This window comes from Poeciliopsis prolifica, unplaced genomic scaffold, assembly GCF_027474105.1.
Source record: "Poeciliopsis prolifica strain line A6 unplaced genomic scaffold, Auburn_PproV2 SCAFFOLD018, whole genome shotgun sequence".
NCBI lineage: Eukaryota > Metazoa > Chordata > Actinopteri > Cyprinodontiformes > Poeciliidae > Poeciliopsis > Poeciliopsis prolifica.
In genome coordinates, this window is record NW_026562393.1 from 2,038,762 (window position 1) to 2,066,659 (window position 27,898).

General features: G+C 41.2%; 3 protein-coding genes across 10 annotated transcripts; 1 reads left to right on the plus strand and 2 right to left on the minus strand.

Annotated features, from left to right (window-relative positions):
* Positions 1-533: 533 nt before the first annotated feature.
* Positions 534-9,473, minus strand: snx11 (sorting nexin 11). 3 transcript variants are annotated; one of them, XM_055043084.1, is made up of 7 exons: positions 9,321-9,430; positions 7,869-7,908; positions 7,500-7,586; positions 4,623-4,723; positions 3,711-3,806; positions 3,411-3,635; positions 534-3,299 (listed from the first exon to the last, which is right to left on the minus strand). In XM_055043084.1, exons 2-7 carry the CDS (start codon positions 7,890-7,892, stop codon positions 2,309-2,311), a joined length of 1,524 nt encoding a protein of 507 aa, XP_054899059.1. In that variant the 5' UTR covers positions 7,893-7,908; positions 9,321-9,430; the 3' UTR covers positions 534-2,308. The 3 variants fall into 3 exon arrangements, with proteins under 3 accessions (XP_054899059.1, XP_054899060.1, XP_054899058.1); XM_055043085.1 differs by having other exon boundaries at positions 7,869-8,680; positions 9,321-9,417; XM_055043083.1 differs by lacking the exon at positions 7,869-7,908 and having other exon boundaries at positions 9,321-9,473.
* Positions 9,474-10,494: 1,021 nt separating this feature from the next.
* On the plus strand, positions 10,495-16,064 carry cbx1b (chromobox homolog 1b (HP1 beta homolog Drosophila)). The gene is made up of 6 exons (XM_055042649.1): positions 10,495-10,748; positions 11,602-11,683; positions 11,939-12,092; positions 12,819-12,972; positions 13,728-13,822; positions 14,031-16,064. Exons 2-6 carry the CDS (start codon positions 11,629-11,631, stop codon positions 14,170-14,172), a joined length of 600 nt encoding a protein of 199 aa, XP_054898624.1. The 5' UTR covers positions 10,495-10,748; positions 11,602-11,628; the 3' UTR covers positions 14,173-16,064.
* Positions 16,065-16,838: 774 nt separating this feature from the next.
* Positions 16,839-27,208, minus strand: nfe2l1b (nfe2 like bZIP transcription factor 1b). Of its 6 annotated transcripts, none has more exons than XM_055042651.1 (6): positions 27,048-27,208; positions 23,885-24,675; positions 22,543-22,764; positions 21,782-21,871; positions 21,530-21,688; positions 16,839-20,873 (listed from the first exon to the last, which is right to left on the minus strand). In XM_055042651.1, exons 2-6 carry the CDS (start codon positions 24,440-24,442, stop codon positions 19,512-19,514), a joined length of 2,391 nt encoding a protein of 796 aa, XP_054898626.1. In that variant the 5' UTR covers positions 24,443-24,675; positions 27,048-27,208; the 3' UTR covers positions 16,839-19,511. The 6 variants fall into 6 exon arrangements, with proteins under 6 accessions (XP_054898626.1, XP_054898628.1, XP_054898629.1 ...); XM_055042653.1 differs by having other exon boundaries at positions 26,215-27,208; XM_055042654.1 differs by having other exon boundaries at positions 22,543-22,731; positions 26,159-27,208.
* Positions 27,209-27,898: the final 690 nt, after the last annotated feature.

The following is a 27,898-nucleotide window of genomic DNA, read 5'->3' on the forward strand; positions in this document are numbered from 1 at the left end:
TGAAAGCAGAAACCAAGCAATCAAGTCAGAGAATTCGTCTGTAGGTCTTGTGCCAAAGCATAAATCTGCAAATTGTTAGAAAACAAAACCTGCTGCGTACTTTGGAACCAGAACCACTTATCCAGTCAACATGAAGGACAGTGTGTCCCTGAGGACTCGGATAGATAAACACTGATTTAGAGGGAAATGTCCGCAGCTAAACACAGACTTTTCATGTGATGCATCTCCAGTGGGTAAATCTGGAAAGACCTAGAAATGGCTCAACCTGACTGAACCAGAGATCTGCTGAGAAGAAAAGAATAAAATCACATGAGACGGGTTTGCCTAGCTCATAAAAGCATACCCAAGAGGAGTCAATGTTGTAATAAACTGCCAAAACGGCTTAGACAAGATATTCAGCATGAATTTTCTATTTTAGACATTAAATGTTTTGGCAGTTTTACTTTTGAGCACTAGGTGGCAGCATTGTTACAATAACGTCAATTTCTGAGAAAGACTCGGTGGAGCTTATTAATTAGAGAAAGGAAATAGTGTGAAAGAAACTTATTTATTGAAATAAACTTGGAATTCATACATGAATAAAATCACTCTGGTGGTTAATAACCCCTTTATATCCACATTCTCTTTTATTTCACTTCAAAACAAATAAAATAAAACCACCTGCAGGTCCCTTTAAAATGCAGCAAAAATCACAGGAATGAGAAGCAGTAAGTAGTGTGAGAACAGATCTCAGATCAAATCAACAGGTTTTTGACCAGTTGCACTTCAGACTCACATATTCAGGGGTCATACATAAATGTTTAAAATAAAAGGCAAATATGGGAGGAAATTACTGCAACCTCATATCCAGTAAATGTGATGTATCTAAGTGTTATTAGAGTGCAGATGAATTTAAATACAACCTGAACATGGCTTTTCGGGTAAACACGGGTGAACTGCAGACGTAAACAAGTTTACCAGCATCCCTGAAGCAGATCCCCAGCATGAATTGCACCCTTAAAAAACTCCTGAACCTTCTTAACTTGACTGCATCCATTTAGGAGGGGATTAAATCTTACTACACTAATAGTTTAATAAATATACTGGTGGCAGAGATAATGGGATGACACCAAATCTTTCATTAAAACAAACATTTTCTGGACGTTACTTTTTTGAAGTCTGATTTTCTACTTTGTAATAGAGGACATTTTTTCTGGTTGTTTTATAGCTTTGAAATGTGAGGAGGAGCTGGTCTTTTTTTTTTCCATTGTTTTTTTTTTTTTTTGGCTACTGACAAACGAGTCTGATTTATAAACATGAGACTCGAATTAAGGGAAGGGGGAAAAAAAAATCCAAATATTTGTATTTCTTCCCCCAAAAGCCATGTTTAAATGATCATTTTTGGGATCCTGATAACAAAAGTAATAAGCAATTCCTGCCAAACGTAAACAGGTTCTCTTCTTCAAATGGTTCGATGAATGTGAAGCCTCTTTATTGGTTAATATCTTTATTTTGAGAAATACCTAAATAAAGACCCATTTAAAAACGACGCCCCCTTCATGTGGAACTTCAAACTAAAAATCAACAAAAACAATCCAGCATATTTTAAACACTTCATCTCATTCCAGTGTATTTCCTTCATTCAAATTGTGTTTAAGATGTTGACGGCAAATAATAGGAATTAAGCAGCATCTTTTCGTGAACTCTGAACATTTAGTGCCCTCTGGTGGTCAAGATAAATGAATCAGATTGATCAAACTGATGAAAAACGTGTTTTTTTCTTAGTTCCATTTATCTGATCGGCTATTTTTTAAAATTGATCTTATGTTAATATGCCCTTTCTTGACCGTGATAAAACAGTGTGAAAGTGATTTATGCCTTACAGAAGTATTCATACCCCTTGTACTTTTGTCACAACTGCAAACTTAAATGTATAAAACGTATTTTATTGGGATTTAAGGTGGTAGACCAACACAAAGTTGCGCATAATTGTAAATTGTACAGTTTTAAAACAACTTTTAAAGTTCCGAATAAAGATGCGTACAACACTTTTTAGGCGTTTGTGAAACGCAGCGCTGGTCTACTACATAATCCCAATAAAATATGCTGAAGTTTCTGTTTGCAGCACACAAAAATGTAAATATGAAAAAGTTTAAAGAGCATAAATCCTATTGCAAGGCACTGTGTATTTAGGTTTCATGTAACAGAATATCTCTTTGTTTGTGCCTTGTTAATGTTTCTTTGGCAGAAGAGACTTAAAGACCCAAGGTTCTGGCTCAGTGATGGTGCAGCAGCCAGAGTACGTTTAGCTCTACTGATGTACCTACGCCTACTCGGCCTCCTCTGATCCCTCCAAAGGTATCGGGTCCGGATCTTCCCGTGTTGTGAATTCACCTTCATCTACTCCAGACTGACAGCTGTTCTCCAAGATGCTAAAGTCACAGTTTTCAGTCAGATCTCCGTCAGAAGCAGCTGGTTTAGGCTCTGCAGTTGTGTACTGCCGGTCGTTATCCTCCCAGTCCTGAGCGCCCGCTTTGTTCTCCTTAAATCCGTCGATGTACAAAATGTTCCCACTGGAGCCCTCCAGCTCTGACCGGTCCTTGACCTCGTCCGGAGATGTCTTCCCCTGCACGGAGTCGTCCATCTCCTCGCCCAGACTTTCCTCCTCGCTGCACCGGATGATGCTCTCATTGGAGGACAGCAGTGACCGGCTGTCCTCGTCGCTCTCGCCTCTGTCCTCGTTCTCAGTTTCCTCTTGGTGGACTTGTCGCCGTGAGTCACTGAGATGAACTCCTGACTCAAGGGCCGCCTCCGATTCATCGTCTCGTTTGCAGCCTGTGTCGATTTCTGCGAGGCGACCCTGAGACGTCTCAGAGAGGCTTTCAGCAACTTTCACCTTATTATTGTCCGTCGCAGGATCCGCACTAATTTCAGACTCTGAGTTTTTTCTTTCTTCGGTTTTGCCTTCGAAGACGCCGTCCCCTTCGCAGACGTCTCCAAAGCCCGTCTCCATGGGTGAGTGCACCTCCACGGGAGTCTGAATCACGCAGCTGTGCTCTGAGGGGCTGAGGCTGCCCGAGTCGTCCAGGATCTCACCCACATAGAAGGAGGCGTGCGTGGAGCCGGCGTCCTCCACAATAGCCTCCAGCCGGTCGCTCCTCTGGGAGATTCTTATCGAGGAGTTTCCCTTGCGATGCGTTTCCTCTGGCTTCTGCTCACAGAGCTCCAATATGTCTTCCAGAGGGTCTGGATCTCCTCCGGCTGCTGGTTTAGAGTTGAGCGCTGAGTTCGGTTGCAGGGAAGGCAGGTGAGGAGCCGGACTGTGGAGAGGGAACAAGAAAGGCGCCTTACTTTGCATGTGATGACATAAGTAAAATAAAAATCAACCATCGAGCTCAGCTCAACCCTAACACTACAAGTCATCTCCAGACCTTTCCATGGACTCATAAGAGACGGTGAAACCGGGCTCCCTGATGGAATCCTCCTGCTGAGCCTGAGCCAGTCCCCGGTTGGACGAGGCGTAGGTGAGGATGGCGTCCGTCACGGAGTACGGCGTCAGTCCCTGAACGCAGTCCTGGATGTGACCGACCGGCAGCTGGGTCTGCAGGAAGAGGTGGAGCTGGCTGTCCGACAGACACACGGTGGTGTGCACCACTCTGAAACCCAGACAGACTGTCCACAAAACCGGACCGCGCAGAACAAACGTTGTTCAGACAGAACGGGAAACTGACTTGTCCAGGAAGACTTGGAGTCCTCTCCGTCTTTTCTCCAGAAAGTCCTCATTGTTGAAGGAGAAGAAGGATTTTCCAGGAAGATCTGGGACTGGACTAAAGGATAAAAACAAGGTCTTAATTATTTTCTATTTCGTCTCAAATGACTGACACAATGGCATTTAATACTGAGACATTAAGATGTTTCTAAACATGTTAATAATAACTAGTCTGTCTGAGACTTAAAGCCACATTCGGCATCATTTTACGTCAGTTGAGTGAAGTCTCAATGTGTTTTGGTTTTGGAAAGAAGAACAGCATTTTAGATTTTAAATGTCCTACAAAGTACTTTATAAGGACTTTATTTATATAAAAACAATCAAAACGCTGCAGTAAAATCAAACAACAGAAATTGATTCAATGCAATTTACAAACCAATCAACATCCAGTTATGCATGAGCAATTCAATACCAATACAACCATAGAAATAAAACAAACTGGCCATTCTTCAAAAACAAATCTCCAAAGCTCACTGGTAGCGACCAAAAGCAACATCTCTAGATCACTTGGTCTCCACAGAAACCAGGAGACACTGTCTGCATGTCAGTGTGCCTGGGAAACGAGCCAGGAAACAGATTTTTCTGTTCGCTAAACTCTAGCAGGTCTTTGGCTCGCTCAGATCCGACCAAGACTCATTTCTGGCAGCAAAAAAATAAAAAAAAAAATTGGCTTGAGAAACAAAAAAAATAGGCTATAAATATGTGAGAAAGCAAATAATTCCAATTGTTAACCACGGTGGTGGATCTGTGATGCTGTGGGACTGTGTCTCTTCCACAGGCCACTGGAGCTGTTTCAGATTTAGATTTCTGTATGATAAAACTGTTATTCTTGCCATCATTTACCAATGCTATAACCACAGAGCGTCTGACTTACACCAAGCCCGCATTCTTCTGCAGCTTCTTCCTGAGCCACTCAAACTCGCTGTAGCGCCGCCGAACGCAGGACGTCTTGGCCGTGAAGGCTTTACTGTTGGTCTGAGAGCGGAACAGAGGAGGGTGAAACCGTGAAGAACCACTTCGTACTCTGTGAAATCACACCAGGCCGCTGGGAAATGTTCTGTGATTGTTATGATGCAAACACCTGGGTTTCCTTCAAATCTCACCAGCCGTGGTCTAAAAACCTTCATCGGATCTTTGAACAAATTTAGACTCATGCTGTTGGTTGATGCGTTTGTGGATCCAAAATGTTGAGATTTTGGTTTTTGATTAATAAACATGGAAAAATGGAACTAGATTTTTACTTGCAAATCAAAAGTAAGCTGATTGGTTCATCTCAGCTAAAAATAACAATCGAATAACATTTCCCATATATCTTTATAGTTACTATATTTATATTAGTTACTCTGCTGCATAGAAATGACAGAATATGTAAACTGATTCATGCTTAACAAGAAAATATGTAGATAACTTTACTCTAAGAATAAATAACCTTAAGAACATGGAATAAATAAACATGCATCATTAATTAAACCTGATTGAACTGTGACAGAGCTTGCAGCTGGTGAAAAGCTCCATTAAATGTCAGATCGGTTCCGGTAACATGTGACACAGTCCACCGTGATGTTTGATTCAACAGATTCAACTTTAACCCGTGATAGTTATTCACTTTATCAAAGTGAATAACTGCTTCTTCTTCTTCCTTCTTTATTTTTACATTTTTAAAGAGCTGCAGTCATGACTAGTTCCCAATCCATCCAATACGCCTCTGACACATTAGTTAAGCAGCCATTGCTCAATATCAATCTTTGAAGTGTTGTAAGGTAATTTCCAAACTATGCACAGTCTACAATATTAAAACGGAAAGAAAACATTTAAATTCTAATATAAGAAGAAGTGGACACCCCTTTCCAATCCGCCTAAAGACCAGACCAGCCCGTCTCAGACTCTGCCGGCCTCAGTTAGCAGGTTGGATTTTAAAGTTACAGATAAACAGCTTGAAAGAGCTCCTGCAAGAGACGCTGAACAGAAAGTATCACCTAAACAGAAAGTTATCGCCTCCTGGCAGCCGTCAGGCCTGGTGGAAGAGGTGTGATCAGGTAGCAGTTTTATTTTGTTGTGGATGTGAAGTTTGTCCAAATGTGTTTGTTCATTCTTTGACTCTGCTTCGTTTGGTCAGGAAGTCGTTCCTCCAGGAATTTACCGGCGTTTTAAGCTGCGCCTGACGGTTGGTGGTTACCGTATTAACCGGTAACAGACAGCTCCTCCCCTTTCGTTGCCGTCTGTGACTGTGGTACGTATCGGAGTCGGCTCTGTTTCCTTTACTCTATTTTAACATATATTTTAGACAAAGTTGATAACATACACCGTTTCACGAGTAATTTTGCTGTTTCAATTTCTTTTTAATTGTTGTCACTCTTAATGGCGTCCATGCTAACTTCTATTAACTGCTGACAACTGCTCATTGGGACATTAATAGTTTGCTTGGGGTTATTTATTTTATTTTATTAATGTATAGGAGCAGACGCTTCTGAATCGAAGTTGGCCACCAACTTGATTTCCTGTTTGTTAGGTATGTTTTCATTTTTGATACAACATAATGTTTCAGTTATTAATTGTGTGAGAAGTGTGAAAAACAACAACAACAAACAACTTGATTTCCCAAAAGCTAATAAACAGCAAATCCAACTGATCGGTAAAATCAACTTACTACCTTGAGGTGACATGTATTGTGAGTTGAACTAAACTAAATTGAACTGAGGCGACGCTTGACCCGAACTGGTCATCAAAGGGGCAACAAATCTACAACAGGCTGGCTGTTACTCAATCTGAGTATTTACCCAAGTAATCTGACTTGACTAATGACTCAAGTAACATCGACTGAGTTGCTACAACGGCTCAGTCAAAGTCCAGACCTCCGGGCTCTAGAGAGAGCTGTGTAGCAGTGAAGGTTTGCAAACATCAATGAACTGAAGCCGCTTCTGAAAGAAAGATGGACCTAAATCAGCCCAACATAACCTCACAATATGAGGAAGTCAGACAGGAAGTCACTACTGAGAGCGACCGTGGCAGTTGGATCGTGATCAATTTTTTTTTTCCATGAATGTATCGACAGCTGAGCAAAGTTTACCTTTTTGGATCATGATCAGCTGAGGTCAAACCTCTGAATCAGGCAATTTCCTTCCACAGAACTTTCCCACAACCCTTCTGTGAATCATTTAAACCACTGAACAACACATCAAAAACATTCGACCAAACAAATTGACGCGGGATCACGTGGGGTCACACGATGTCGGCCAATTTCACGAGTCGACACCCACGCCGCACATTCATCTGCGAGAGGCTTAGATGCCGACAAAGCATTTTTCAACGCCAGCCCGCTGCCTTGACAACGTCAACAACATCTGACTCACGCAAAATGTTAGGAAAAAAATTTGCTGCACAAACGGCATAAAAATCAAACCGTGGGGGATTTTAACCTGCAGAAATTTCTGGTGTTTGTAGATTTTAGTCGTTAAAAAAACTGAGTAGATGTAAAAGTCTTCCGAAGTATTACTGGGCGTGTTTTTTATGTGTTCATGGCATGTTTTACAAGCTTTTCAAACTATCGCTGCAGAAGTCAATTGATTCTGAAAGTGTTACAATGAGAATCATTAAACAGTAGACGATATTTAGAGCGAAACAGGCCCGTCACAATGACAAATTTTGCTGGATGGTAAATTGTCCCAGGTCCCATTGCGAGAAACGATGACATTGTCCCACAGATGACTGCTTTCTCATCTCTGAAAGGCAACTCATCGGTGTTAATACTCACATGTAGGAATATTTTGTAGTCGACGTATGAATTCCAAGAACCCTCGTTCTGAATGCGGGGATCTTGGACTCGCACTGCAACAAACTCCTTCAAAACAAAAACAGAAGACATGATATTTATGATTGAAGAAAACCACAATGAAGTTTTCATCTGCGAGACAGATAAAGATCAAAGAACAGCATGTGACTCCTGCAAAAAAAAAAAAAAAAAAAAGTTCCCCAAATACTCTCACAAAATGTTTATTGCTGTCTGGCACGCCACTGGATGTTTATTATTTAAAGGCTTCCTGCAGTCCTGCACATAAATGACCAAAAGGAGAACTGGTGGCAAAGATTTCCTCTGCGGAGGAGAAAGTAGGAAGTTACTCACATCGTCTTCGTGATTACTGATCATCCTACCGAGAACTGCACTGCAAACAGAAGGCGAGACAGACAGGTTTAGAGATAGTGTGCATCTTCAGTGCTGCTGTTTTAAGTTGGTGAGTCATCATCCAAAGGAGAAGCTGGTCAGTTGGAATCAGCTGAGTCACTAGTGTGCACTCGTGTGCTTCTTCATTCAGATTATTCGTATGCTGCAGCAACCACAACTCTGGACTCATGGTGGTTTGCTCAGCCTACTGAAAATTGTTGAAAACAAAAATGTTTTTTTTGTAAAATGTAAATATTGGCGTGATCTCAATATGCAGGATCAATCTAGCTGCAAATATTTCCAATCAGTTTAAAACGCGAAGGGGTGATTTAAAAAAAACAAACAAAAAAAAAACTTTATGCCCTCTTTAATTTTCCACTCACAGGTCATTCTGTGACTTTTCTCAAAGTGTATACAGTGTGGTTTATTGATTACTCCGTCAGCATATATGTGAGCATGTTGCCAATGTGGATCTTTAAAAAAGGAGTAATTTATTTATTTATTATTATTTTTACCTTAAAAAAATCGACTAATTTGAGATGTTAGCAGTACTAGAGCTTCACTATATGGTGCCAATTGCCATTGCTATATACCACAAGTGTCAAACTCCAATCCTCAAAGGCCGCTGTCCTGCAGTTTTTAGATGTGCCACAGGTACAAAACACAGGAATGAAATGGCTTAATTACCTCCTCCTTGTGTAGGGTTAGGGTTTCTCCAGAGCCTTGCTAATGACCTAATCATTCCTTTCAGGTGTGGTGCAGCTGCGACACATCTAAACGTTTATACAAAACAGCAAACATAGAATGGCTGATGAAATACCAAATGAGCTCATATTCTATACATTTAGCCTGTTCATTGGAGTTCCCCGGTCTTTAATACCCAAAGCTGACACAGCTTTCAGACACTGAGCTCAGAAATTTCAATAATAATTCTATTCTCATGATTTTCTTTTCCACTCCAGGTACACGTGTTTTTCAGAGCATGCTCTGTTTTGGAGATCCCCCAGATCTCATAAATAAAGACATTTTGTTTCATTAAGTATTTTTATTTTTTAATTCAAGTTAGAGAAGTGCGACTCAAAAATAAGATTCCAGTAAATAAAACTCCAAAGTTCTCCAGATCATGTCACAAAACAGAAACAGTAAAATGCCTCCGAGCTGTCTGTCCACTAATACTTCATCTGGTAACTCTGAGGGGATCTGCTCCACAACCCACCGCAAATTGAAACTAGTGGAAACTCAGTAAGTTATAGAGTCTGTCGGTGGTTTTAAAAAAAATGCTCAGCCAAGAACCGTGACCAAAACAAAGCAGCCATAACTTCACCAACGAGTCTTGTTTTTCTGTTTTCAGGCCTCATTGATTGTGCTTGTAATCAAGATGGCCAAAGTTTCAGCTAACCGACAGCTACTTACTTTCACAAGGTCTCCCGTGGCTTCTTCTTTCCTATCAGGTCCGCTGTTGTCAACACCGCCCCGCTTATCAATATCTGTGTTTGATGAGAGAACAAAACCGGAGGGCTGAGCCTTGTTCTCGGTTTCTTTCTCCATTTCGCAAGTCACAAGCACCGTTACGTCGTTACGTTCGCCGCGTTAGGGAGGTTACACAAGTACGCTCGACCGAGGGCGGGGCTTGCGTCGGCCATATTGTGAGTGGCACTTTTTATGGGTTTGCTCCGGCCAATTTTCCACGAGAGCCAGATTTGTAGAGATGATAGTTCAAAGTTTTGAGGTGTAATTTGAACTCTGATTTTAATCTTCTCCTCAAATGTCTGCTATGCTCCCGGGTGTTCATGATTTTATTTGTTCAACAGTGTTTGTTCACAGATCAGCTTGATTTAGAAAGACAACGTGATTCCACTGGATTTTATGCACCAGTATTAGAGTAAAGAATAGAAACTCATCAATCTCCAGATTATTAGTTATATTTATATAACTACTACTAATAATACATATATATAATGTGACTTTGAAATCAAAAGTGAAAAGAGTCTTAGAGGTAGGACCATTTTACATTAATAATCTCAAAAAGTAAAGACTAAGCCACCTTGGATATAATAGCTACGTGTTATGTATGAGACGGAGAATGGGCTTCCATAATAACAATAACGACTCAATACAAAAGCTTGAAAGAATAATTATCGGAGACTTCTTTTGAAGTGCAAAAATATCAAACCTCTGCACTGTGTTTCATATGCACGGTCAGCATCATGTTGAACTTTGATTGTCCCAGTTGGTGAGAAATCTACATTAAACTGAATTCTGGCTTTTACAGACGTTCCTCTTGTGTCATTTTTGACCATCTTTGGAAATTACAACTCCTCTGTACAGAGAACGCACCATAAGTAAAAACAAGTATCAATAAAACATTTAAACATCGACAATAACCGGTATGTTCAAATTTTAAATTTTATTTATTTATCTTTTCCACATATTTTTCTTATTTTTTGGCTCTTTTCTTTACTCCTATCGCCCATGTGGATCGTCCAGCGGAAGGCCGCCGTGTCCGTGCAGCCCGCCGCAGCAACAGATCTACAGAACATCTGGATGTGACGGAGGCGGCGCCAGCTCTGCGGGTGGGCGAATCCGCGTGCGTTAACAGTCGGTGAACCTCGGCTCGCGCCTTGCTCTGAACAAAACCATTTTTTTTCTTCTCTTTTTCCATTCCAGACGGAGGGGCGGAAACAGCAGCACGCTCTGTTGTGGTCAAGCTAGCGGCTCGGCGTTTCCACAACAAATCAACACAGGCAGCAGTCATTTTTCTTCCTTCCTTCTGCATTATTGTAACACAGCTGCAGTCAAGTTGCGGGACTTTTAAACCGCCGCTTAAATCCAAGCTAATCGGTGAGTTCTCCTCCTTTTGTTGCCTCATTGGACGCTGCGCCTCCGCCGGGGCTTTTTTTTGTATTCCTCCGCCTGCTCGGGTCGCTTGTGGGAATTGGTCGTTCCCCCCCTCACGTTTGCTTGGGAAACAAGTTATCAGCCGCTGCGTGGCGCCGCGTTGAGGTGAAAGCTCTCTTTACAGCCAGCGGCCATCGATAGGAAATGCTTCATGTAGCGGCTGCCGCGAAAAGCAACATGGAGGAGACAACAGGGGGAGAGAGGGGCGGGGAAGGGGGTCTGTTGGCTTTTTGTTCAGCGAGGATTTCTCCCTCTGCTGAACCCTCTGAAGGGGCTGTGGGTGTCCTGGGGGTGGGATCCGAACCACAAGAGGCGATTCTCGTGGTAATCCATAAATAACAATGGTTGCGTGCTCGGGATGTTCTCATGGACGCTCCAGCAGGCTTTGTGGCGGAGCCGCCAGGTGTTGCACGCCTCCCACCGCTGACGGTGGAAGTCAGTGAGAGGCTGGGAGTCAGACCACATTATCCACTTCTCTATCAACATGGAACACGCGTGCATGCGTATGGAAGAAGATTAGGGCCACTAAGTTAAAAAAAAAAAAAACACACAAAAACACACAAAAAGTAAATCTGATGTGGTCCTCCAATCGGCTCTCTTATTCCACGACTTGCATCTCTGACGTTGGTCGCTCCCAGGTTCTCATCTGCACTGGAATATAATGATTAAAGTGAGAATTGTAAGCAGTGAAGTAACTCTGAGAACTAAAAAGAGGATTTTGGGAATTGAAAGAGAATCTTGAGAAAATGATTTTTTGTTTTGTTTTTTTTCCCCTCTGTCCTCTGTGTTTGGCCAGGCACCTGTCAGTCCCCAGGTCTACCTGATGAGCATGAGCCAGACTCCAGAGCCTTCAAGCGATGGCGCCACCGTTCCAGAAGGTTTGTTTTTCTTTTTACACCCCATTTCTTCCTCTTCTGCATTTGATTGCAGAAGAGGAAGAATTGTAAAAAGATGCGTTCTTTGCCGTGTCTGTGCCGCAGCAGCCACATGTATCTGATTTTTTAAAAAAAAATTTAAAGTGACTATTTTAACTTTTATCTCAACACCTTGGCAATGTTTCAGTTTTGAGTTGGGGAAACAAGAACATCTATACGTATGCTGTGTTTCCGACAACCCTGTCTGTGATCTGGCAGAGGCTACAATAACAACACCCGAGAAGGAGAAGAAGGCGGATGAAGTGGTAGAGGAAGAAGAGGAGGAGGAAGAGTACGTGGTGGAAAAAGTCCTGAATCGGCGGGTGGTGAAAGGCAAGGTGGAGTACCTTCTCAAGTGGAAAGGGTTCTCCAAGTAAGTACAAATGAGCGTTTTGTCTTCGATTTAGATGTAAGGCAAAAAAACCATTTGCTTAAGTTTAGTAGGCACTCGTGGGAAAAGCATTTAGTGATTACAGTATGTTAAGAAATATGAGGTTGTAATGAGTGAATTTTCTATTCAATATCCCATGCATGTGAGCGTGTTATGGCATTTAAACCTTGGCCATGTATCAACATATTGAGTTACAAAAAAAAAAGTTTTCTAACTGCACCTTGGAGTTGAGCCTCGAGGTGCAGTGAGAATAAAACTGAGACTAAATTTGCAACGAGGAAGGAGATTGATTGAAGATTGACTGTAAGAGACTCTTGTGGTGATGGAATGACATTTCCGGGTCACGGCTCTTAAGATGTTTAGAAACAAACCGGCTCCAAGCTGTTTTTTTTCTTCTTTTTTTTTCCCTAGAACCAGCTGCTGCGCCGGTTCTGAACCAACACTACAACAACTTTCTTGAAATAACATTCAAGCCAAAAAAATAAATAAAAAAATCAGTTTTGCTTCTTTAAATAAATAAGCAATCACGTTTTAGTTGTTAATCTGAAGCTCTGACAGATACGTCGTTTATGTAAAACATGGGAATGTCAAAAAAAACAGGATGTAACAAATTTTTTTAAAAGTGATTTGAAAGATCAAGCACAAAAAATACATATATGTGTCTCCAAGCCGACAACTGTATTCCTGCTCATGTCCTTAATTCGGCAGTGAGGATAACACTTGGGAACCAGAAGAAAACCTGGACTGTCCGGATCTGATAGCAGAATATCTGCAGAAACAGAAATCGGCGAACGAGGGGAAGAGAAAAGCGCCTGGAGACGCCGAAGGAGATGAAAGCAAATCAAAGAAGAAAAAGGATGACGTGAGTGGTTAACTGTTCTACTTTGATTTAGCGGTATTAATATAATATTGGTTTTAGTGAATTTAATAAAAAAGTCCAAAAGATGTTGGTGCATATAAATCGAGGCCAAACATTGAAAAATGTATTACTTGAAAAGTGTCGGAGATTTTTAGGCAATGAGTACTCTGAAATTTTCAGTTTCTACTTAGAACTCTTAAAAATGCTTAATTTGTATGTATAATTTAAATCAATCACATTATTTTCTATAAAAACCTTTTCTAAAGGTTTTATATTCCACTTTATTTGTGTTTATTCTGATCACCATTTTGTTCAAGATCTGTTAACCCTTGAACAAAAGGTTAAGGGTCAAATCATGTCTGATGTTCTAATCAAACGTGATTTGAATATTCAATTTACATTCCAGACTTCAGTTAACAGGCCCTGTATCTGTGCAATTTAAAGTCCACAATCCTACTGTAAGGATTCGATTTCCTTACAGTAGATCTAATCAGATGATAGAAAATGTAGTTTAGGAGTCTGTGCATGCAGGGAACATTTACGGAAACCATAAACACGTGAATAACGCGTTTTATTCTTGCAAGAATTCACAATTTTCTTTAGCAAAAATGTGAACGCTTTGTACAGTAACCAAAGCAAATTCAATAAAAAAAGTATTTGAAGTAGTTTTAATGTTTTCTTAAAGAAAGAAAAAAAGTTGTCTTGGTATTGAGCTGAAGCTACGTTCATGGACTGAATTTCTTCTGTTCGACCGGCAGAATGAGAAGTTGAGAGGCTTCGCTCGAGGTCTGGAGCCAGAAAGGATCATCGGTGCCACAGACTCCACAGGAGAACTCATGTTCCTTATGAAATGGTTTGTCAACGCAAACTGAGACATTTTAGACGAAAAACTGACATCGCCGTGAGAAAAGCTTTTCCACCCCTGACGGATTTCTTTTGGTTTTGCTCATTTGTTTTTCGCCGCGTTCGGATCGTCAAATTTGAGTCATGCTTTTCATCCGCACTGTAAAAACCTTTTTGTCTTTGTGACATCAGTTAATTCAGTCTGTGGGTTTTTATAGGAAACACTCGGACGAGGCCGACCTGGTGCCAGCAAAAGAGGCCAACGTGAAGTGTCCTCAGGTGGTGATCTCCTTCTACGAAGAGAGGCTCACCTGGCACTCGTATCCCTCGGAGGACGAGAAAAAAGACGACAAGAACTAAGGCAGACGAGGTAGCAGGGCTGGGCAAGAGGAAGAACCTTTTAACTCCAGTGTGCTTTTGAAAGAGAGGGAGAGGAAAAAAAAGACCAGCAAGACCTTGTGGACTCATTTGTCGTTTTGGTGTAGTTTCACTCATCTGATTCTCCTTTTTATGTGGATGTAAATCTAAATATATATGCTTCAGATTTGCCTGAAAAGCCAGAGCAAAGGAAACAAAGCAGCGCAGCAGTTCATTTTCAGCAAACATTCCAGTCGTTTTTGCTTTGGAGATCGTCTCCGCTCTGCGTATCGTGCTGTCTTTCCCCAGCGTATGCTGCGTTCAGTGGCGAGGTGGACGTTTTCATTGTAATTGATCACCGGTATTTGAAAGGTATCGTTCAAAACCGACAGCAGTTGATGTTGGAGTGTTTTTCTTTTCTAAGACAACCACTGTGGGTTTGATTATTGGTTTGCTTTTCACTATGTAAACAAATGCAAATTTGCCTGAATTCATTTTTTTTTTAGGTGCATATCGGTTACAATATGCTGAATTTAAAAGTCGAGTATAATCTGTTTTATTTTTGAAAAAGTTTTGGGATGAAAAGAGCCAAACCAGGCAGGTAGGTTTTCCTCATTTTGGATTTCAAACTGACTGAAAAAAAGAATAATATAGTAACGTGAATAGTGACGTGACCTTATTTGATGTTCTACTTGTTTACAATCTGAGTTTGTTGTTTTTTTTTTTAATGATTTTTGGGCTCATTTAAGGGTGTGTATTGACTGCAGGAACCTGGGTAGTTTTCATTCTTTTCTTTGTTACAACTGGGGGCCATTTAGGTATAAAGTATGAACAAGTAGAAATGTACCACATAAAACCCACATGGTAGTGAATAAGTACAGCTAAGTACTAATCTGAGCCATCCGGGTGTGGTTATGTGATGGGAAGATGCTTTTTCTCTTTTTGTTGTTGAATATTTCCAGCATTCAGCCACCTCCCAGTTTAAATCTCAGCAGCTCATGTTTACATGAAATCGTCCCAACTGTGGTGAGTAGAATATTTGTGAAAACAAGATTCAAACCCAGTCACTCATAGAATGTCAATTTTACAATGCTAACATTCAAAAACATTGATAAAGTCAGCTAACCCCATTGAAAAGATTATTTGAATGACATTAATGAAGTGTGGTCTAAAGACAGGAAACAATTCAAAGCCCTTTTGTTATGGATTTAAACTTTCCATTAAAAACACTGAAACATTGTCAATGAAAGAATCCAATAGGATACACAGTGAAGACCTTGATTATTAATAATTCTTAGTTAATACGTGCTACTTTTGACATGAAACTCATTTTAGTTGTCTTTCAGAGTGTAACCACTCAGAGAGCAAATTCTGTTAACTTAATTGGTTGTAGGGTTATTGCTATAAACTGCTTTTTTCCCCCTGACATTAATTGATGTTTAATGATAAAAACACTGAAACGATCTCAGATTAGAGCTTTTTTTTGTGTCTAATTTCAGTGTTTGAATATTTGAAATTCAAACACTGAGTGTTCAACTCCCACTTTGTGCAAGTGGGAGTTGGAACAGATGAGAGAATGCAGGATTATTGTTCGTTGTACTGCATCTTCCAGTTTTATTATTTTATGAGAGCCTGTACAGCAGAGCAGTGAGCCTCTGCAATGTAGCAATGTAATTTACACCTCAGCGGGGAGGATGCCATAAAACTTTATGGAAAATATTTCGGGGGGCCGTTCCGGGTTGCGTAGTCCAAACACACCTTTAGCTGCTTTGCTCAAACTTGTTTGGTGTAAGCTTACAAATCATTCTGTGAATAATTTGTTCATTGTAATCTTTCTCGTGTCTTTCTTTGTTTTACTTGTCACTTTTGGAAAATAAAACCAATTTTTGTTACAAGACTGTTTCCAATCACTTTGATGGTTGCGGGGTGAGAGCCAATTCCTCAAGTGCCAGAGTGAGTCAATAATATATTATTTGATTATTTAAATGTATCAAATGCTTAAAGGAAAATTGATCAAACATACAGTAAAAAAAAAAAAAAAATGAAGATAGGTTCTTGTTATTGCAACTGCAGCCTCCAGCTTAAACTCATTTAACGAAGGTAAATGTGCAACATGGTGTAAATGTTGCAGCAATGACATGCATGAATATCCATCCTTCTATCCATACATCCATCGTCTTTATCTGCTTTCCAATGCAGTCAGGTGACAGACAGGTGGAAATACATGAGTTTTAATAGAAAATTAATCTTTTTAACATTAAATTGTATGTTAAAAGTATACATAATTTTTTCCCCCATGTTTTGCAGAGCATTGGTAGACATTTCCAACTAGCAACTGGTTACCCTGCACAGCAAATTCACTGCGGATCAATTAGACTGAAGTTACTGGAACTGCAGGCAGTTCTATCGGGTTCCTCGTCCAAACCCAGCAGGTTCCCCTCTTGCACAAGCTCTCCGAGCGCATCGCCCTCATGCGTGTCCACCGAGTTGGCAATTTCGCCCATCTGGTGTATCCAATTATCTATACATCCCCTCCCCCAACATCTTAATTTAAGACTCTCGCAGTAATAACTCAGATTTAAATTGTGGAGCCTCCACAGGATAAAGTTGCCATCGGCTGATATGAAAAGCATCTTTCAGTCAAGCATGATTAGTGCATGAGTCACAGGTGAAAATAAAAACACTTTATTAATCAATAAAAACAATTCTTGATTGCCAGCAAACATCCGGAAACTGGGAACTACAATCCAGACTCAAAGCAGAGAGTGCGACCGTTATGGAGACATTAGACAAACTACAGAAAAAAAACAGGAAAATATTTACAGAACAAGACAGACAAAAAAAAAAAAGAAAAAAAAAAGTGCACCAAGTAGTAGCAGTACTTAATAGTTGATGTTGCACTGGGTTACATTAGAGTGAATGTTAACCAGAGATTCATGCCTTAATATCACATTTAATAAAGACATTTCTCCTTTTGAACATTTTTTTTTTTCGGACATCATCTCAGTGTGTCGAGTTCGGCTTAGCCTCTTGTAATTATTTTCACCTAACTGCTAGCTGCAGGGGTAGGCTCTCCCCACCCCTTTTTTTTTTTTTCTTTTCTATTTTCACACAACACACGCACCGACAGACTTCATTCAAACAGACAAGTAATAGCACTTCTGCTTTGAGAACATTCCCTCCCTCCATGTTCTCAAAATCCTTTAAAGTGAAGATTAGTTTTAAAAGAAAGGCATTCAAATTTTAAGTGGCCTCAACACACACCGTCTACACTCACACTTATCTTTTACCTCTCAACGGGACTCGCGCTTCTCAAAAACACTCAAAATGCAGGATCTGTGGGACTAAAGCCGACTACCCGGCTTCACAGCAGTTAAATATTTGCTTCAAGTGCATTTCGGATGTGGAAAATCTGCAAATAAGTTAAAATAAATGGGGCACAGCAAACGATGCCCATGAGCCTGCATTGTTTTAATGCTTAAAATGAGGCATCCAGGGGGAAAAAAATCATAAAAAGTAACGATGACCAGTCAAATAATACCATCAAAATGTTCATCAGGAATTCAAAACATTGAAATTACTTATGAACTTCAGGGATTTATTTCAACTGTTTATATCAGTGAATTTAGACGATTACAGCCAATGAAAATCTTCATGTTCAGATTCTCCAAATTATTTGACTCAATTTGTCCCCTTCTCCTGAGCCTAATGAAAACATTTGACATGGCTTCTGGTTGAGTCCTATACGTGTGTGTGTGTGTGTGTGTGTATGGTAGCTCTCTGACTGTTGACTTCAGCCTTGTGAGGCGTTACCTCTGTACATTGTCCACCGTTTTCAATTTCAGTTTTTCCTTCCGCTAAACTTTCCGTTGATACGCTTACATACTGCACTGCTCCTTACTTAGGGTATTAACACAATGTAACCAATGACTGTGTGGTCCATGACCAGATCCCAACATAAGACTTCTGAATTGCAAAATGTAGTTGTTCTTATAAAATATTCAAATTATTTAAGGTTCAGAATTTTTGTTTTCATTTGTTGTAAATCATAATCATCAAAACTAACAGTTAATCAAAATAAACAGTTGAAATATCTCACTATCTATGTGGCAAATCTTTATAATGTATGATTGAAATTTAATTACTGAACTAAATGTCCTTTTTAATTCCATTTTAATTGCTGGAGCTGCGCCTATAAATGTAATCTGTGACAGCTGAAGTAGGACGAAATGGTACAGTACACTCTGGATCTCCAGACCTATTGCAGCTTGATGTGAAAGGTTTTATCAACACAGACGGTAGGGGGGGGGAGGAAAAAGGCTAGACCTATAACCCTGCTTATTCTACACATTATAAACAGTTAATAAGAGCCTTCCTAAATGCAGCCCCTGTATTTAAACCCGCAGCGAGGGAAGAGCGACAGAAACGGCAAAATGCATACCAAGCCAAGCCTTTTAAAAGACAAATTACAGTGCTATGTATAATTCATAAGGAACTTGATACATTTTGCAACGCGGTGCGCCTTGTCCCAGAAATATCTCTCGGCTCCTCCTGCAGGACTTCGTGGCCAGCTCTCCAACTCAGCCTCGGACTTCTAATTCAATCATCTGACTTCCACACGTCAAACCCGGCGTTTTTAGGGCCTTTTACGTTCAGGTGCCACCCAGAAATTGACTCAAAACCTAGACTTTGCAATACAAACCTACAATGTAAGAGTGCAGCGTTTGAGCATTTTGGACTTGTACGGATCAGGTGATCAGGCCCTACAACCTTTGGTTAGTATTGGTGTTAATGGCATTCTAAAACAATGTACTTCCTTTAGCCTTTGGTTTCTTGTCTCACAACTTCAGGTGCTGATCTTTGCATTAAGATCTACAACTTAAAAGCAATTCCTAAAAGTCTCCAGGTTGGGATGTGAGCTGATAGTCCTTTGAACCCTTTAATCCACAGGTATTCCAACCATGCATGTTAGCTTAGCTCGCCGACATCGGTCCATTCTTTCACCCGACAACGCCTCCATCCCTAGTGGTTTGGTTGCAAAAGGAACGAGGGCAGCTTTGTCTTCTTCTAGTAGCTCAGTTTTTGTCCTTCAAATCCCTCCCCTTTTCTGGTCTAAATAATGAAACATCGGTTCTCGAGCCAAGAGCTATTCCGCTTCAGAGTTGTTTCTAGGAAAAACGCAGGAAGAGAATGGAAGAGGAGAAACTAACCCAGGGAGGAGGAGTAAATGCCGTTTCTCTTCAACAGAATCTTCTTAACAGAAAAAAAAGGCATCTCTCTTGCATCTGCACAAATCTGACTGATTTAGCAAAGTGATAGAACAACCAGCAGTCTCTCTGCGCTCACTTCTTTTTGTCTTTCTGTTTTTTCTCAGGTTTTCTGCTCTGCTGCTGCGAGGTGGCTGGCCCGCCGCGGGGCGCGATCAGCACGCTGCCGTCGGCGCCGTACTGCAGGCAGTACTCGCTGGGGGGAAAGGGCCGGCCCTCTTCGTCCCGCAGCTGACTGAAAACCTCCTGGCACAGGCTCTGCATCTTCTGCTTCAGCTGCCGGATGGAGCGGATGAACTCCATCTTCTCCTTCAGCAGGCGGGCCTTGTCGCGCCGCAGGTCCTGCACGCCCTGCTCCAGGTTGATGATGGTCTCCAGCTTGCGCTTGCGGCAGTTCTGGGCGGCCATCTTGTTCTTGCCGCGCCGGCGGATGTCGCGGATGAGGGCGAGCTGGGCCTCGCTCAGGTGGTGCTTGGCCAGCAGCTCGTTGAACTCCTCCACGGGGAGGTTGACGATCTTGTCGTTGGAAAAGGGGATCTTCATGGCGCGGGCGCGGCGCTCGTCGCGACTTGAGTGCTTGTCGAGCAGGTCCTGAGAGGGCTGCAGCTTTTTGTCGCGGCTCACCTTCTTCCCGGCCGACAGGAGGAGGTCCGGGTGCTCGGGGAAGCTGGAGGAGAGCGGCACGTTGTAGGTGTGATTGTGGCTGATGCCGTCCAGCTGAGGGAGGCTGTTGAACTGGGAGAGGTCCTGGAAGCTCATGCGGCAGAGCTTGCTGTACTCGGGCTGGTAGCCGCCCACCGCGCCCTCCTCCGTCTCCGCGGCGGCCGCCTCGGAGTCGGTGCTGTACCCCACGGCGCCCTCCTCGGAGAAGTTGGCGGAGGTGGAGGAAGAAGAGGCAGCGGAGGAGCAGGAGGTCTCCGAGCTGCTCGGCGAGGCCGGGCTGCGGCTAGAGTCCAGCGAGAGGCCGGAGTCGGAGTCGAGCTCTTCCTCCAGCTGAGACGCCTGAGCCTGGCTGAAGCCCTCCTCCATGGCCAGGTCCAGCAGGCTGATTTCGTCCAGCATGGACTCCTCCAGTAGGGTAGTGAAGGGGTCCGGCAGGTTCGGCGTGGAAGTGACGTTGTTGCTGGAACTGTTGATGGGCGGCAGGAAGACCCCCGTCAGGTTAGTTGCTCCAAACGTGGAGTTGATGTTGGTGGAGTTGCCGGAGGAGAGCCTGAGCATGCTGGTCCGAGGCGTGGCGCTGACCGAGTCCAGCTGAGGGCTGAAGATTTGGGGGAAGTCCTGGCTGCAGCTGGGCAGGGAGGCCTGGTGGAGGCTGACGTCCTGGTTGATGGGCGTGGGACGCTCAGAGAGTCCGAAGGTCCCGGCAGCGGTCGGCTCCGTCGTGCCGTTGCTGGCGTTCTCGCTGTTGGAGGCGCTGTTGTTCACGTCCATCGCCTTCAGACAGAAACAACAGAAAAATGTACGTCCAAATCTTTGGCCAATTGGAACAAAGTAATGCAGTTGAAGGCACACAGAGGACCAGTTTTCTTTAAATAAAAACTATAAAATAGATTGATTCACTGTATCTATTTGATTTTATCAGCTAACTAATTAATTTTTAACAAATGACTGAAATGTACAAAATCTTCAGATTTCTGTGAGAAAGTGATCCATCAATTATAAGACACTGTTTTTTTTTTTTTTTGCATCGATTGGTTTTGCTTTTTAACAGCAACAGGAAGTCGCTCTTGCTGCGTTAATCTAGAGGAGTGTTTTTGAGTTAAAGCTGCTGGGTGTTTGTGGTTCAACTTAAGATAAATGCAGAACATGTTTAAGAAATTAAAAATATTTCTTGCTCTACCACCAACATTGTGACAACGACAGAGAATGTGAAAAGTAAAATATACATGCAAATATTGTTTTAAAATGTCTCAAGTATAATTTAGAAAACCCAATAAATAGGCAAAATTTGTAGCGTATGTTTTTATTGCTAGTGATAAAAAGCTAGACTTGTCTCCAATCAGACCCTTTTTAACCTGTCATTTCAGCGTTGACTTTTAATCTAAGACACTAGATGTCATCGGTCCTAACAACAGCCAAACGCAGCCGACCTGCAGCTCCATGATGGCCATGATGTCCTGCCACTGCTGCTCCAGGTCTAACTGCGGCTCTGCTGTAGGCATCTGTGGAGGCAGAGCGAGGCCCTGGGAGGTGGAGGGGACTTCTTCATTGGAAATGGATACTTCCTGGTTACCGACCGGGACAGGAAACTAATCAAAAGCATGTGTAGACGATAACACATTTGACGTTACAGGGAGTGTTTCACAGAACTTCCAACTCAGCTGCAGACGTTACATCGTTACCTCGGCTTCTTCTCCAAAAGGAAACGTGGCCTCCAACAGCCTCAAGCACTCCTGTAGTGACAGTGAAGTCTGTGAGCCAAGAACTGGCAGCTAACAACAATAAAACACAGACAGGTGTGCTACATTAGTGCTTCTGCACCCTTAGGTTAAGAAAACGTCCCTCTCATAACTGCCCCTTTTGGAAAGAAAAGAAGTAAATTGTAAATTATTCAAAAATAAACCCTGTTATACATTTAGTTTTAAAATGTTTGATACTCTGATCTGTGGTATTTTTCATCATGTTCATCATGCTGTGGGAATCTCCTACCAGCCCAACCTACATATGCCTAATTTTAGCTACATTCATGCCAAACAGTTGTTGGAGGGACATGTCACTTTTAAATTGCTTGACACCACAAACATCATCAACTTTGGTCCAAGTCCAGATCAGTTTTTCACAACCAGAGAGCAAGTTTAGAAGTTTAGATAGGTAGTTGTAACAAAATATGACTCGGAGTATAAAAACTTCTGCAATATCTGGTACAGAATGCCACCAAATATTCAGAAATGAACACTAATTCAGAAATGAACACTTTGGTGACTTATCAGAAATGAACACTTTGGTGACTTATGTCAGTCACCAAAGATTAAAAAAAAGAAAAACAAATAATTTTGCAAGAAACTCTTTAAAAATTGCTCCACATTTACTAAAAACTCACATTCAACCAGCAAATAAATATTCTATCCATCACTTGTTTTTGTGTGTGTGTGTCTTAACCTACCTGCTCAGGAATGCTCTCTCCAGTCTCTCCATCCACCGGCTGGGACCCCTGCAAGTTAATCCCATTTCTCCAGCTCTCTTGTTCATCATTGACATCTTTGCTGTCCTGTGGGTTGGGCTTCTCCTCCTCCGTGTCCTTCTGACGGTTGCTGTAGCTGAACACTTCTCTTCCTGCTCCAAGGTCGATGTCCTGTCGCCATAGGATGTCAATCAAGTCAATGTCCTAAAACAGAAACAAAGGAAACTCTAAAAAAAAAAACTGTTTTGCGCACCAGTGAAACTATGATCAGAGGATTTGAACAGATTTTGGTTGGGTCATTATTTTCATTATTCGATCGAGCTGCAAGTGACCTACTTTTGCACTAAATTTTTTCAAATGTGTTTTTCAGTGCTGAAGAGTTCTTCAAAGGGGTACGTCATGTGTCACAAATCAGATGGTTTAACCATGATAAACACTTTGACATGGTGGTTATTCTTATGATCCATCAAAAGAAGAAACAGAACTCTTCAGCAACGTGCAACATGAATGTTTTACTTTATCGCTGTGTTTCAATGGAGAACAAAAACACTGAAGCAGAGTGTGTGCAAGTGAGACAATAATAAATATAGCTGTACATTTAAAGATTTAAAGCTGAAATAATTGGACTGAATGCTAAAGTTACCCTTGTAAAGATGCAAACGTCACCAGCAGCTGAATGCGACTCAACTGGTCTGACTTGAAATAGATAAAAAAAAAAAACAGCCAGAAAATGAGGAAGGTGGAAGAAAAACTGATGTTAAATATCACTTTACATTTTTAGTTTGTTTTATTTCAATCACAAAAAATGCAACATTTTAGAAACTGACAAAAATAAACATGCTTCTTTCTATGTTTTTAAAATCTTTATCATCCTGTAGTTACAGGCATAACTCAAAACATAATTTTTTTTATTTATTTTAACACCAACACCAAATTATCTGTTCCAACATAGTTTATTTATCACATTTATGGTCATCTCTCACAGACAATGAAAGCCCAAATTGTGTTTCTCAAAAAATGTGTGTATTATATCAGACCAATCACAGGGAAGGGCGTTGAACTGAATATGGTCCAGCAGATTCACAAAGAAGAGTTAGCTACAAGTACATAAATGGAAAATGTAGTGGAAGGAAGACATGAAGTAGGAAATGATGAATAAGAATCCAGGCATTTTGGAAATCAAAGTTCCAGAGTGAGAAGGGAAAACTGTGTGAAATGAATGCAACAATTTAACTTGAATGCCTCACAAGACACCACAAATTTCTCTAAATTAAATGACATCCTCTTGAGTCTAACCCTAAAACCTGTAGCCATGGCGTCGTACCTCTTTGGTGAGGTCATCATTGCCGCCTCTGCTCCCCTGCTCCTGGTTTCCCTCTGGGGCCACGGCTCCCAGGCTGCTGTCCGCTGCGTTCAGGTCGTACGTGGATTCAGGTGCTTCGCCTCCTCCCCTCATGGCCGGGGTAGCGTCAATGTTGTTAATGTCCTCTAAGCCGGCCCCATTGTCCAGGGTTATGCCGGGGCTGGACTGACCGCCTGCGGACACCACCGTCTCGGAGTCGCGATGCACTAGCCAGGTGTTGAGCTCGGTACTGGGCACGGAGAGGCGATCCAGCTGGCGCACCTCGTTCAGCAACCGCCGGGTTGTGAAGAACTGGTCCAGGTCCACACTCTTTGGATGGATCCCATAGCCGTCCAGCGTGTTGCGCAGGTTGTGGAACTGGGTTTGTGTGTAGGCTGAGCTGGGCCCCAGGATGATCTCTCTTAACGGGGGCAACTGATTGCTTAGATATGTGTCAACGTCCACCCGCACCCCAATGAGACTCAGAAGGATGGTGAACTGAATCAGGCCCTCTGTGAAGTACTTTTTCAGGTAAAGCATTTCTTTACAAAGGAACAAAAAAATGAAAGTAAAAAAGTAAAACAAAAACGAGGGCGACTACTTGTAATCAATAACTCTCTGCTAAAACTAAGGGATGAAAACCGATACAAGAAGATAAATGTGGTTGAAGAAGGCAAAGCGTCTTTGAGAGTTAATATGAAAGGTTTCAGGTTCCAAGATAAGGTTTCCACTTTTCACAAGAGCTTCTTCAAAGAGTTATCACCTCCCCATTCCTGCCAAATAGAAGAGATTACATTTTATAGAATTACTGCAGAATTATCCGTACATTTGAGGCCATTTAAATTGACCTCAAATTTAAGCTCTACATAATAAACAAAAAAACTAAGATTAACTTAAAAAAATATGATATCCAACTTTAGTTAATATGAGAAGATGGTTTTCATTTCACCATCCATTGAAATTACAAAAGGGTTGTCTCTGAGGCAGAAACTCGACGGTTTCAGAGGGAAGGTTGAAGGTCTGAGAGGTTTGTTTTAGTCATAGCATAAAATTCTTCATTCAGAACTAGCCCAGAATCAATGAATCAAGGCCACTCAAGCAATTTTCTACTAATAATGTGGATAGGAGAAGGAATAAACAATTCTAAAACAAAAGTAAATTGGAATTATCTAATGTGTACAACTTAGATGCATTTAGGACTTTTTAAAGGAGGTATGTCACTTATCAACATGTCTGCAGTTGCTGTTTGTGCTTCAATCACCTGGCTGATGATCACTGAAAAGGCTGTGCCATCTCCCGCAATAATTTTGGATAATAACCTAAAGGAATCGTATCTAGAATAATATTCACATTTCATTACATTTTATTCCTTTTAGCAACATTTTCAGGGGACAGTGTTCTTTCCATATGAAAGAAAAATAATTTTCAATGTTTAATTTCTGTCTTCATTAGTGAAATTAAAATGTAAATAAATAAATAAATATATATATATATATCACACTATCGTTACTTCCTTGGTGGCAAACACTGGTTTCACTTAAAAAAAGTGATTGTTCTTCATATAAAAGTGTTTTTGCTGATAAGTTAGAAGGCTTGTTTCCTTTCGCTAACCAGTGACATTAGCTGAGTTATAGACACTAAAGTCATGTCATGTGGCTATTGGTTTGCTCAAACTAAAACTAAAAGCCCCGTAGTTTTGTCACAGCATAAAACAATTACAGCATTCCAGATCTACTGTAATCAAGTTAAAGACAAAGACATAAAAAAATGAAAGGACAAGAATATGGAAGTAGTAATGGGTAAATTAACAGACAAATCTAACAGATGAATATAATGGCACTCTTATTAAAGAAAATCTAGACCAAGAATTTTTAAGGAGTTACATTTATGCCAAAAATCAACTGATTTGCTTTTGAAAAAAGTAATTTCAAAAACAACTAACGTGTCAATATTTAGGCATGGTGGTACCTTGCCTAAATATGGTACACTCAAATTTCTCAATTGTGAAAATTCCAGTCAATTCATTGAGAAATTAAAGCTTTTCTCAATACCATAATACAAAACCAATGTAGGAGCAAAAAAATGAACAGTAATTTATGACATAACTATATGCTGAAAAATCTAAACATATTAAAGACTCTTTAAGGCCTACATGGTAGATCTTTATCTAGATCTTGTTAACGTTATAATTCCTTGCTGCATCAGTCCACACACTCCAATCACTCAGCTTTCAAACACTGAAGACTTCTTACCTACCCACACTTGCATTAGACACATTATAGGAGAAGAAAGAAAGAGCAGGACTTGCTAACCACTTCATCCTAAGAGAGCAGGAGGACTGCTGTCGGATCGCACCACGCTGTTGATCTTCATTTTAAGACATTCGGCAGAGAAGATAAGATGAACACGGAGATTCAGGCATCACCCCACCCTTCACAGGACAACTACTTCTTCTGGCTGCTGCTGAAGGTGAACGAGGGAGTCCAGATAGCTAGCTCGACTTGCTCTGACACCCACCAACGGCGACGCTGGGTGGCCGGCAGGGTCCCTCCCTCCTCCTCCAGCACAGCTGCGCCTATCTTTGTCCTTCCAGCTGGTGGCTACCCACTGATTCACGACCGGCCACCGCTAACACACGTCTATAACCTCCTTCTGACGTTACGTAAAGTGACTGTTTTAAAACCTTTCGCTGCTTCACTCCAATTTCTCTTTAGCCAGAAAGTGGCAGGTGCCTCTGCTAATATTTACTTTCTCCCTTGCTAGTGTCAAACAATCTCCCTAGCAACAAGTGGGGAAAATATGAGTGACATGACAGTCCACCATTCAACGGCCTAAACTACTATGATGTAACATGACTCCAGCGAGTCCCGACCAATAAGAATACGTCGTAGGCGGGGTTTAATGAACGACGCGACAGTGGTACGGGAAGTCAAAAACTACACTGTTAGCCTTGTAAGCTATTTTACAGCAAACTAATTTAACTAATTTTCAAATGAATTGACAATGAAAACAAATTACACCCAGCTTCTGATACACAAATACTATTATAATTACGTGTCGCTGCGTTATGTTGTGTCGATAAACAATGAAGCCCATATATCGGTCAACGTGATAATTCGTTATAACCGTTAAATTGTATACTTACGCATGAAGATTTTGTAACCGTGTCTTCATGCCCACATGTCGACTAACACACCAGATCACTGATTTAATCCGCTAGTCACTAAAAGTTCTACTGAGCTGCTAACCTTACTGAATGGCCCACCATGACTTGCAAAATCACTTGCTACCGCGGCTAGCCTAGCCCAAAACACGCGCACACACGGAGCATGCGTAGAACATTCTAGTGGTAAGCTTTCATCAGCTGAGGGAAACTCCCTCCCGCCCCGCCCCCCAAAAAGTGTTATCGAAGTCTGGTTTAGTTTATATAAGAACTATTAAACAACTAAATATAAACTCGTTCGTGTAACTATGATGTAATATAGTATTAAAAAAATAAACCAGAAAAAAAATCTAAAGTTAATTTTTGAAAGGTTCAAAGTTTTTTTTTAAAAGCGTCCACTCGTGGTCAACATGTATTTGTATTAAAAAAACTTTTACAAAGCAACAATGACAGGGAAATCTACAAAACAGTGTAAAGTGGCACCATAGAAAACAATCTCAATAATCACGTTTTCAGTAAACGTTCAAATTTACTGTAGATGTTTAATGTATCACTCATAAGTAGTTAATACACTAAACATAGTTGATCTGCATCAACTAATGAATATTTCCAGTGTTTATTTCAATTAATTTAGAGGAATATGGCTTACTGTTGATGTAAAATCCCAAATCCATTCATTGTTTATACTTGCAGGTTCAGGGTATTCCCACAGTCATTTGGGTGAGAGGTTGAATTGTCCTGGATAGAGTGCCAGGCTATTAAAATGCTTAGGCAAATGTCAGAAACCAAGTAACCTAACATCCACATAAAAGTTCACTTTCTGAAGCAAATTA

Bases quoted from the DNA above. Each gene is read 5' to 3' on its own strand.
- cbx1b (XM_055042649.1), top strand. From the start codon at position 11,629: ATGAGCATGAGCCAGACTCCAGAGCCTTCAAGCGATGGCGCCACCGTT. The intron at 12,093-12,818 runs GTAAGTACAAAT...TTAATTCGGCAG, and splicing joins AAGTGGAAAGGGTTCTCCAA to TGAGGATAACACTTGGGAAC. The intron at 12,973-13,727 runs GTGAGTGGTTAA...TTCGACCGGCAG, and splicing joins CAAAGAAGAAAAAGGATGAC to AATGAGAAGTTGAGAGGCTT.
- nfe2l1b (XM_055042651.1), bottom strand. From the start codon at position 24,442: ATGCTTTACCTGAAAAAGTACTTCACAGAGGGCCTGATTCAGTTCACC. The intron at 21,872-22,542 runs GTAGGTTAAGAC...TATTGTTGTTAG, and splicing joins GAGAGAGCATTCCTGAGCAG to CTGCCAGTTCTTGGCTCACA. The intron at 20,874-21,529 runs GTCGGCTGCGTT...TTCTGTCTGAAG, and splicing joins TGGCCATCATGGAGCTGCAG to GCGATGGACGTGAACAACAG.
- snx11 (XM_055043083.1), bottom strand. From the start codon at position 9,455: ATGGAGAAAGAAACCGAGAACAAGGCTCAGCCCTCCGGTTTTGTTCTC. The intron at 7,587-9,320 runs GTAAGTAGCTGT...TTTGTTTTGAAG, and splicing joins CCACGGGAGACCTTGTGAAA to GAGTTTGTTGCAGTGCGAGT. The intron at 4,724-7,499 runs GTGAGTATTAAC...TTCCGCTCTCAG, and splicing joins ACTACAAAATATTCCTACAT to ACCAACAGTAAAGCCTTCAC.